The 11,711-nt window shown below is 29.4% G+C and overlaps 1 protein-coding gene and 1 long non-coding RNA gene across 6 annotated transcripts; both read right to left on the reverse strand.

Moving 5' to 3' along the window:
* Positions 1 to 4,563: 4,563 nt before the first annotated feature.
* On the reverse strand, positions 4,564 to 6,849 carry LOC109788961 (succinate--CoA ligase [ADP-forming] subunit beta, mitochondrial). 5 transcript variants are annotated; one of them, XR_014429711.1, is made up of 5 exons: positions 6,411 to 6,849; positions 5,952 to 6,016; positions 5,233 to 5,310; positions 4,987 to 5,061; positions 4,564 to 4,890 (listed from the first exon to the last, which is right to left on the reverse strand). XR_014429711.1 is itself a non-coding variant. In XM_083063814.1 (4 exons), the coding sequence occupies exons 2-4, from the start codon at positions 5,302 to 5,304 to the stop codon at positions 4,798 to 4,800; spliced, it is 240 nt and encodes a 79-aa protein (XP_082919940.1). In that variant the 5' UTR covers positions 5,305 to 5,310; positions 6,411 to 6,845; the 3' UTR covers positions 4,564 to 4,797. The 5 variants fall into 5 exon arrangements, 3 of the variants coding, with proteins under 3 accessions (XP_082919940.1, XP_082919939.1, XP_082919941.1); XR_003805633.2 differs by having other exon boundaries at positions 6,404 to 6,849; XM_083063814.1 differs by lacking the exon at positions 5,952 to 6,016 and having other exon boundaries at positions 6,411 to 6,845.
* A 2,771-nt stretch (positions 6,850 to 9,620) lies between these two features.
* LOC145951842 (uncharacterized) lies at positions 9,621 to 10,948 on the reverse strand. The gene is made up of 2 exons (XR_014429781.1): positions 10,496 to 10,948; positions 9,621 to 10,384 (listed from the first exon to the last, which is right to left on the reverse strand). It is a non-coding gene; the product is annotated as an uncharacterized LOC145951842 (long non-coding RNA).
* Between the last annotated feature and the right edge of the window lie 763 nt (positions 10,949 to 11,711).

Below are 11,711 nucleotides of genomic sequence, written 5' to 3' on the forward strand. Positions count from 1 at the left end.
AGTTGATTTTAAAATTTATAAATTTTCTTATCACTTTATATCAATTAATCTTTAAGATAGATAAGTTTTCTTACTTCAAGGACCCACACAACTAGAATTATCAAAGTGATTTTGACCTGTGGGTCAACTTAGTCCACTTTAGGTCGAATCGGACAAAAACTAAAAATTTCATAATTGATTGAAAAATTTGACCGACTCACTTTTAACCCAATCCAACTTAGCCGAATTCGTAGTAGGTTGGATTGTCCATCTAACCTACTTACATCTCTCATTAATCTAATCCACCAATGATCTACTTAACCATTTATTGTTATATGGGTATTATTTAATAAGGTGTCACTTTTTTTTGTAGATGAAGATAAAGTTGATATTAAACACATGAAATTATTTAAAAATTTATCTACTCAAGCCTCCAATGAAGTTTAATATTGACGGACAACCACTCCAACGATAATTTATTTATTTATTTATTTATTTTTGTATATTTAAAGTTGTATATTTTTTTTAATTAAGTTTAATGTTGTATGCATGATACTTAATTTGATAATTTTTATTTTAGATTGAAAGCTATTTTAGATTGAATTTTATTTTAGATTTAAAAAAAATTTATAAAAAATTAGGTGGGTCGGTGGTTCAATTCGCTTAGCCCACCAACTTGTGGTGGGTGAGGTCAAGCTAAAAAAATTTAGGCATTAACGCATGTGGATTAGGTTGGACCAACTCACTTATAAAGTGAATTGAGGTGGGCCGAACCGAATTGACTTGTTTTGATAGCCGTACACACAACTAACTCCGAAAAAAAAAGTTACATGATCATAAGCTAAAACTTAACTTCATGCAATCCTCTTCAAGTCTTTCTTCCATCATCAATAATAGGTAACTAGTGAATCCAAAGTGACCAAAACAAATTCAATCACTTTGATTCAGATTTTTTTTAGTGTTTGGATCATATCAAACTCAACCCGACGTTCAAACATGTTCATGTACATATTGGATAACAAGTTTTGATTTTTAAATTTAACTCAACCTAATCCAACCTAAACACATGACATATTAAATTTATTATTATTATTATATACATTTTTAAATAAGATTAAAATACTTTTTTAGTCTATATAATTTCACTTACTTTATCTTTTAATCTCTATAGTTTAAACTAGACATTTTTAGTCCATATACTTATTTTGTTTTCAATCTTCTTTAGTTTTTGTAATTTATGATAAATCTTTATTTTTTTTTTTGTAAAGATAGGAAAGATTACAAAGATGGTCGGAATGAAGATTAAACCTAAGTCTTTATTCTTCTAACTACCCTAACCCCTCCCCACCCAACCACTAGGCTAACCATAGTGGTCTTATGATAAATTTTTATAATCTCTATACTTGGTGATTTTTAATCTTTTTAGTTCTTGTTATTATTATTTTTATATATAAATTTGACATCAAACTCAGAAAGTTTAATTAATAATCTGTCATGCCAACAAAAAACTGAATGTTACAAAAAAATAAAAGAATGATAAGGACTAAAATAATTACAAAACTGTAAGTATAGAAACTAAAAAGATTTATTTTAAATTATAAGAACTGAATAAGATTAAAAAAATAAGTATATGAACTAAAAAGTTATAGTTTAAACTATAAGGACAAAAGGATAAAACAAGTAAAATGTGACACCCTCTACCTCACATACTAACATAGGCATATAGAGTAACAAGATGGAAAAGTATTCAAAAATAAACTTTACGGATTAAACAAATGTTTGAAAATCTTCTTGGATAAGGTATCACATAGTAATATATCACTAAAAGAACTAAGACAAATGTTCAATATAGCAATTACAAAATGAAATCTAACATGAAATTTTAAACATAAAGAAACCAACAAAATGGAATCCTAGCTAAACTCTGATATCATATTCTAGCACTTTCACACAAGGTTTAAGCCTTCATTACTACAGGATGTATTATTTACATCGATTCTGCGAGGTAATCTACATCGGTTCTAAAACTGATGTAAAATTGAGCGACTTAGAAATACAAACACTTCTACATCGATTTTGAAACCGATGTAGATTTGTGCAAAATCTACATCGGTTGTCAGAAAAATCGATGTAGATTTGAGCACAAATTTACATCGATTGTTAGTACAACCGATGTAGATTTTGCACAAATCTACATCGGTTCTATTGACAACTAATGTAGATTGCATTATTAAAAAAAAAAGCTTCATTTATTTTTTTAGATTCTTTCTGATTACCTGTAACAAACATATATACATATATATATATATATATATATATATATATATATATATATATATATATATATATAAATCTCAAACAGAAATTATATGGTGCACTATTCTACTCAATTGTGTTGTTTAAGTACAGTGGATATATAAAAAACACAGTGAAAAATATTTGTTATTTCAAAAATAAATATTTAAATGATTTACCCTATTGACTCTTGGTCAAATTAAAGATTTCAAATTTTGTTTTGTTTTGTTTTAATTTACTCATATAAGAGGTAACAATTGGAGGGAAAGAAAGGTATCCCCACCGTTGGTGGAGACACGACTACCACTTCAAACAAGTGGCAGTTCAAGTTTTCAACAACTGAATCAATTTAGAGCATTAAAGTATTAAATTAACACAATCTCTTACTAATTAATTTGATGGAACAAAAAATTTAATTTAATACTTTAATGATAAAAAAAATTCAATATAAGGAAAATTAAGTCATTAAAGTATTATGATTGGCATATCTTTGTGTGGTAACTAACAACCTTCATGTGGTTTGACACCAATCTTTCAAATTTTGTGACAAAATTAGATACATAACTTGCTTTATGCATGGGTGGGGAAAATATATAAGCAATTCTAGGAATGTCCATAGATTAATTAGAAGGGAAGGCATTTTGATGATTAAACAGTGTATGCCAGGCAAACTCATTTTCCTAACTCCCAACAAAAAAACAAAATATGCTTAGAAGACTGATATATGAAAGTATTGGCAAATATATCGAAAACAAAAAGATCACTCAATCAATTTCACTAATTCAAATTATGTAATTAGAACCTTGCCAGTGCAAATATTTAAACTTAGTTTCAAGCTACCATGTTCTTGATAGTCAACGTCAAACAAAAATATAAATCAATTTGTTGATAAAGAAAACAGTCTAATATGCTATAGCCCAAAAACTAGACTTCGACCCTATTTAGATAAATTTATGCACGAGTACTTCAAATTCAACAAGCAAGACATAAAGTTGTTCTCTTATTAAGTTGCTAATTAATAAATTATCTTGTCAAATCACATATTATACTTCACATTGAATCAAGCAAGACAGACAATTATGATTCTGTATTAGAAATTGTGTGATGTCAGTTATTCATAAAAAATAACTTATGGCAGTTATGTATTTAGAGTATATCTGATAGTTGGTTGTGTGATTAGCCAAGTGTGTAGTTAGTTACATTTTGTGGACAGAGAGTACTCTCTATAGGAGACTTTTGTCTGAGATAGCAAGTATATCGTTGTACTGTGTGTGATTTCAGTGTTCAATATTATATTTGGTAGATTAATTTATCAACTGGTATTCTATCATTTTGGTCCAACCAGCAGAATCATTAGAAAGGGAGATTTGTTAGGCTAGTCAGTTGATCATATTCGACAGAAAATAACTGATTCTGTATTAGCATTTATGTATTAGAGCGTGGTTCTGTATTAGAAACTACATGGGACAGATGCAAAGAAAATAACTGATGGTGTTATGTATTAATTAGGCAGGTGTGTTCTTATTTGCAGTTTGTGGACACCGAATATTTTTTGCAGCAGACTTTTGTATGTGGGACAGCAAGTGTAGTACTATATGTTGTGTGACTCTAGTGTTCAATGATATATTTTACTAATATATCATTTGATGTTCTATCATAGTGCTATATTAACATTTTAGACATATAAAAACTCAGGAATTGCTGTACTATTATAGATTAAACTCTACATCTGTGCACTAAGCTTTCATTATTGATCTACATACAATCCAATGACTCCACAATCTAACGTAGGTTCTTTGCTTTTCTTATTTCCTGAAATGAGTTTGTGCATAGATAAGGACATACAAAAAACACATGATTTCTGATTTACTTCTAAATTGGTAAAAATATACAAATTAAAGTGTACTCAATCATATGCATACTATTATTATTTGTTAATGTAGAACATAAAAACAGAGCAGTGCACACTAATCAATCATATGCATACTATTATTTGATTTTCATCGGGATTCAGGATACACTTGGAACATGAAATCAAATAAGTAAACACTCCATGCATACTATTATAATTTGGCATTGCCAACATATTGGTCTGACGAATTTTTAGGCATGAACCTAGCTCAATTAAGACCAGCTTATTTAGACAAAACATTAAAAAAATGAATATTATGCACGCATGTTGCTGTTACATGGTCACATCTTACAATTTTCAAAGTAGAAAATTAAAACTAACGGATGTTATACTATATATTATGAAACATAGCATATCAATATAAATATATTATCATGTTAAGTAAAAGGTATTCCTTTAAGCCAAACATTTTATTATTTATTACTAATTACAAAAAAGAGAGAATGCTTTATAATGCTTTGTGGCAACATGCCAAGCAGGGCTTACCCAAAGCATGTCTCGGATCCAACCAAATAAACTTGTATAAGCTAAAACTTACATATACCTACTTCCAAAAGCGTGTAGTCAAAAACAACAAAAAGTTTATACAAATTCTTCATTGTTCAATTGACTTATATATTTCTATCTACCACTTTGGGAGCCAAACCATCAACAACCTTAGCAACATCTTCATCAGTAATTCCTTCAAAAAAACCAATAGGTCCCTACTAGAAAGAAAGAATGCATCAAGTGTCTCTTACAAAGAAAACTAGTCAAATGAAAAAATTAAACCACCATGAGAAATGTCAAAGATAACAAACCTTAGCAATCATGTCTAGAAATTTCTCTGTAAGGTCTTCAATGTTGGTTCCTCCCTTTCTACAAGCAATAATAATCTAAAAAAGCAAAATCATAAAAAGAAAAGAATTGCAGTAAGCAACATGACTTCTTATTGATTAAATTTAAAGAAACCATAATAATGGAATTAAATATGATATACAAGTTATACGAATTTAACTCAGTATATAAAGAAAATCAAAGATAACACAATAAAATAGGAAACTTACTAGACTAGCACTTGTTCGATCCAGTGTTATAGCAAAGTACATCTCATTTACAGGTGACAACTTTTGGCACATGTAAGCCTATATAAAATGAACAATTCAATATTAAACAACCATCACTCTTTTGTGAATATTTCTATAAAATGAATTGAATGAAACACAAAATAAGACAGAGTAGCAGCTGTTATTGTGTATCAAAATTTAAAAAATAGAGAAACAAGAGAAACTAAGAATTGCATAAAGTATTTGCATTATCACATTGACATGAAATTTACTTTCAATATCAAATACAGCAAGAGTTTAGAATCCAATGGAACAAATAGTAAGCACACATGGTTACTAGTTTATAATTTAAATTGAATAACAATTGATAGGAAATATTTTAAAATAATGAATGTCCAGTTGACCAGTCAAAGGACTCAATTCACACAGGTTCATCAGCTCAACTGCCAGGCTACTCCAGTTCATGTGTTGAAGTCAATCTACATAAAACCAGATTGGTTTGATGGCCACTTGAGTAGTTCAGCTAGCAGAGTCACTCCAAAAAAAATAATTGGCAAGTAACACTTGAAGAACCAATTTATGCATAATATATATGTGAAGGTTGATATCATTGCATTGCTTCACCAAAATTTCAATTTCTATAAATGAAAATTCCGGGTATACACATGCATACTAAAATTGGTTACATATTTTCATATAGAATGATTGAATAATCAAACCTGGCCAACTATTTTTCCCTGAGGATCGGTCTATTTGGTAACAAGTACTTGTCCAAACATCTTCCCTAAAATAATAATAACAGCCATAACAACAATAAAATAATAATATCACTAAGAAAAAACATTACTGAAAATTAGATTATAGAGTATTATATCCTCTAGAATTTAATTGAACAAATGCTGATTTCGTGTTTCCTCACCAATTGGACGCTATGATTTCGATTATCAATGTTCGTCAATCAATAAAACCAAAAGAGTTTTAACAAATAAACATCCACATTTTCACAAAATATATATTCAAGGAACTCCATATTTATCATCCACAAAAGCGATTTATTATTATTGAAAAGAAATACATGTACGGAAGAATGACATGAATCAACAGATTTTGTCAAACTTGGAATTGATTCAGAAATTGTAATGATAATAACAAGTGAGGAGCATAGAGAGACTTGGTACTCATGGATGTTGAGGCGACGGAGCTGGTTGTGTTGCCACTTTTAGACAATAGAGAGGGAGCGAGAGACAAGCTTGTTAAGCAATTGTCTCCGCTGGAGTTAAAGCATGTTGGCCACAATGTTGAGGGCGCAGGCAAAGGGGAAAATGTGAAGGGGCCAGATTAATGGTTTTTGAAGAACTTCGAGGAAGCCGTTGTGTTTGCGTGGTGCTGGGATCGAATTTGATTAAGTGTGGCTGTGCAGGTGTGTGTTGGTTGCGGAGAAGGAATTGACAAAGTTGAAGTAGAGGAGAAGGGGAAAATGTGAAGGGAACGACGAAGTGGCAGCAAGGAGGTATAATGCATAGAGTGAAGCCAGGAAGTGGAGTCTCGAGTTAGGGTTTGGCCGTGTGATGTGTTTTGAGTATACTACATCGGTCCCTTCAAAAACTGACATAAAACATGACATATCTACGTCGTTTTTGCTTTCAACCCATCTAGATATATTAACATTTTACATTTATTTACAAAAACGTCACTCCATTTTATTTTTACATCATTTTTATATCAACCAATGTAAAAATGGTGATGTAGAATAGTACTTTAGTAGTGCTTGTTACTATCATCATCAATATCATGATGATCCTAACTTGCAACACATACACGAGTACCAACAAAAGAAAAAGAGAGTAAGAAACATTTCATCAACATAGTTGGATAGTCACACACATAATATCAAGAAATAACAACAATAACACACAACACACATACATGTGTGTATGTATGCATATATATATATATATATATATATATATATATATATATATATACACACCAATGACAAGATAGTGCAACAAGATCAATTACAGTTCATAACAACGTTCATTATATAATACACATTCACAAAAGTAATGTAACAAACATAAACTATAATATGCATATGCATGTAGCATCAGTCAAATATATGTATAAACATATATGCATCAATTTATCGACTTGCCAATTTGTATGACCCGCACAAGATTCACACATAACAATTTGTCAATATGGATATGATACATGTCACACAAGACCTAATGTAATATCATGTTATAACGGTGCATATTCACAATTTGCCAATTTACTATTATATAATCCTTATAGGATCCACACACAACGATTTAATATAAAAATATTATAATAATTAATAAATATAATTAAAAATAATTTGTTTATAAGTTTAATGTGTTTAACTGTATTTTTAAATAATAATAGTAAAAGTTGATTAAAGAGAGTTTATAGATTAGTGTATATCGATTATAATATATTTATTGGTCTTATTATAATTAATGTATATAATATTTGAGACAATTATTAACTAATTTTAATATATAATATTGTCTCTACTAAAAAATTTAAATATTTATTATAATTTTAAATTATTATCCTACAATAATTTTGTGTAATGTTATTCAAAATATTATTTTAATAATTGATTTATATGGAATATGATAATTGACTGATATTTCATTTTTATTTCATTGTTTTGTTCACTTCTCCATTCAACAAATACAATAATTTTTTTTAAATTAATTATTATAATTCAAAAATTATTTTGAATGAATGTTTAATTTGACTTTCATTTAAATAATAGTATATTTGTTTGTTTTTTTTCATTCCATTAATATATACATTTTTTAAAATGCATTATAACTCAAACATTTATTTAAAAGAGTGATTTTTATAGTTTAATACTCAAAAAAACTATAAAAGTATTCATATTAATAAACATATTAATTTTATAAAAATATTTTTTTTGGTATATATATATATATATACATATAATCTTTAAAATTATGTAAATAATTTTTACTATAAATAATTGAATAATATTCAAAAGTCACAACATCTTAAATAATTAATTGATTCTTGGACATTTTATTTATTTTTGTTTATAATGTTAACATAAAAATTGTTCCTATATAAATTGTTCCTTAAAAATATCATTGAAAAATTTAACGTATATACAACTTTAAATTTATTATATTTAAATAACAACTATAAATATTTTTAAATTTAGTAACTATTAAATTAAAATTTTGAAAACAATTTAACCTTTCATTTCATTGTAAGTTTGTAACTCTATTTTAATAAAACTAAAAGCATTAATATCGATATACACTGAATAAAAAATTTATGTTACTTTAATGTTTGAAAAAATAAACATATAAAACAAAATTAAATGCAATGGTTTCAATAAAATGAAGTGATACACTCTTACCTCATAGAACCTATGTATTGGATACTACAAAAAAAAAAAAAAAAAAAAAAAAAATCTATACACTAATGGGTGTTGGGATTAATATAGGTGATATCAGGTGTATATATAAGTGGCAAAATAATTTATCCTAGTTTTTGTGAGTAAAACTTGCGAGTCCTGCCATGTAAAATCAAAGCCAAAAAGGTGCCAAAACAAAGGCACCCCCAGGTGATGAAAGTGGTTCTGTGCATTCCATGTCCATGCATTTTCTATGTTCATATCCTCCTTTATGGTAAACAAGTGCAGCCAACTATCCAAACAGAAAGGACGCCACTGGAATGTTGACCACCACCACGTTATGGTTCACCGATAAATTCTTGGTTCCAAATAGTTCACTGGTAAATCACACATTCTCTACTTCCTAGCTATTCCTATCTAACACCAACCAGAACCTAGTGCATTTAAATTGTCACATAATTCAAATAATGGCTATAAATGTGTTAGTTGATCTACATCAATTAACACCAACTAGCCATCCAATAACCCCTCTACTCTTATTGAAATTTTGTGTTATGGTTTGCGTGTATGCAGGGTAAGAGTACAATATCAAGACCAGCTTCTATGGTAACATTAATGGCTCCAATTGCAGGTGTATTTTTCTTCTCGGCAAAACTCACCTTGCTCTCTATGTTGGCACTGTCATGATTGGAGTGTGCACTGGAGCCATCATTTCCATTTCTGTGTCCATCATCACTGAACTATTTGGATTTTGGAACCAAGAATTTTTCTGTGAACCATAATGTGGTGGTGGCCAACATCCCAGTGGGGTCCTTTCTGTTTAGATAATTGGCTGCACTTGTTTACCATAAAGGAGGGTATGAACAAAAAAAATATATGGGCATGGAATGCTACAGAACCACTTTCATCATCTGGTGTTGCCTCTGTTTCTTTGGCACTTTTTTGGCTTTGATTTTACATGCTAGGACTTAGCAAGTTTTACCCACAAAAACTATAGGATAATTTTTTTTTTTTTTTGCCACTTATACGCCTGATATCACCTATATTAATCCCAACACCCATTAGTGTATAGTATGTTTTTTTGTAGAATCCAATATATAGGTTCAATACTAATCCCGTATATTTTTATTACTTGGTTATTCAGAAACACTAAATCGAGTATGACACCAAACAAATAGACAAGGAAATATGACCAGAAATCTACTCTTCTTAGCATCACTTTCACTCCTATTTCTTCTCTTATACCTACATCTTGATCTCTACTAATAGTACTATCTTCACCCTCTTTCACCTCGTTCTCTGTCCTTTCTTCATTCTGACTCTCCTCTACAGTAAAATGATAATCTCTTTGGTTTTCTCTATTTTTGTGCCATGACCCTACTAGTGAATTGACCTTCATGGAAAGTGAAAAGGGAACAAAAGGGTCACCAAAACACCAATAAGACTACCCAATGGACATATTTTGCTTGACACAAATTGCAAGCTGCTCACCACAGCATTCTTGTGTCCTAGGCCTTGTGATTTCAATTTCTCTAACCAGAGGAGCTGCTACACACTCGGCCAGCCAACAAAGGCAAAACCGAGTTCAAAAAGAGAAATGTTTTAGCCTTTTTGTGTCCAGGGACAGCATCAGCAATGCTGGTGTAAATCTTTGCACTTAACCCTTGGTTGCTAGTTGTCAAACCCACAGCAACTTGGCGATGACATAGCAGACGGTGTTAATCCAACAAATGTTGTTCCCTGTTAAAACAGTTAGCAAGAAGACATGTCAATAGGAGAGGGAGGAGATTCGGTTTGTTATGAAGACTGAAGAGATATTGACACCATAGCCAACTAGGCCAAGAGTTGAACCTATCATGAAGACAAGCCAAGGGGATGATCCAGTGGTTTCAAACAAATGCTCTCGGGTTAAATGGAATAATGTGGCTCTGCTTGTACACCATGTACTTATATGGCTTCCTCATTTTTCTTCTTAACATATATACCCGACACCACACCCCATCTCTTCTTGTGAATCAAAGAGGTGCAGCTCAAATTTTCTCATTTATATTCTTCAAAAAAAAAAATTATATATAAATAAAGGTATGAATGTAAGATACTTTTTTTTGTAAAATGCATTAAAGAAGGAAACATATTACTACACTAGCATTGAAGCTTTTGCTCTTGCGATTTCCCTCGGTGCAATCAACTTAACAATCAAATAATTGATGCAAGAAAATAAACTATTTTTGAATCATGAGAAATTTACTCATTAAAATGTTGATAGGAAAATATAAAGAGTAAAGTTACACATTTAATAGAAATTATGCATCATTTTTGTATAGATTTCTCTCTATCACTTCATTTATTATGAAAAGAGACATTTATCTTTCTTTTACATAATTTTTATTTCTTTTACTAATCAATATGAATTAATAGAATATTTTTTAGCCGACACTAGTTATTGAATTATATTTATTATCCTGTATTACACAAGTCTTTTAGGAGATAATATTTATTTATTATTAACTATTTGCACACGTGGTACGCTTGTCAACATCATTTAACATTGTGGAATTTTTGTTATACTGTAACATTTCTCAAATATAAAAAAGAGAAATAAAGAGTAAAATCTACTATATTTGTTTAATTTATTTAGATGAAGTTTGCCCAAATTTTCAACTGCAAAAAAATTGTAAAGAAAATAAAAAAAAATAAAATAAAATGCATAAAAGTTAATTAGTCATCTGCATTAAGGTATGTCGATACAATGTGAATATGAATGGTAAAAAAAAAAATTGGCAAGTGAATAAAAATGTAATCGGGAAGCTGAATGAGATAATGAGTTAGGATGAAGAGAACTTTGTAGAAGTTTTGAAGCAATTTTTGAACATCATTAAAGATATATCTCATATGAAATAAAGAGAAATAATGTGAACATGTAACATTTTTTCTAGTTTAATAAAATTGAATCTGTCATTTGATTATAACCTACAAAGCATTGCAACTAACATTACTGATTATTGAAAATAAGTATATAACACACTTTGTATTTAAAAGAAGTTCAAGTCACTCAAGCAAATTGTAC

The sequence above is a fragment of the Cajanus cajan genome, chromosome 9 (genome assembly GCF_000230855.2).
Source record: "Cajanus cajan strain Asha chromosome 9, NIPB_CcT2T_4, whole genome shotgun sequence".
NCBI classification, from domain to species: Eukaryota; Viridiplantae; Streptophyta; class Magnoliopsida; order Fabales; family Fabaceae; genus Cajanus; species Cajanus cajan.

Coding starts and splice junctions, on each gene's coding strand:
- LOC109788961 (XM_083063814.1), bottom strand. CDS start 5,304: ATGTGCCAAAAGTTGTCACCTGTAAATGAGATGTACTTTGCTATAACA. Junction 5,062..5,232: donor ATCGAACAAGTGCTAGTCTA/GTAAGTTTCCTA, acceptor TTGCTTTTTTAG/ATTATTATTGCTTGTAGAAA. Junction 4,891..4,986: donor TTCTAGACATGATTGCTAAG/GTTTGTTATCTT, acceptor TCTTTCTAGTAG/GGACCTATTGGTTTTTTTGA.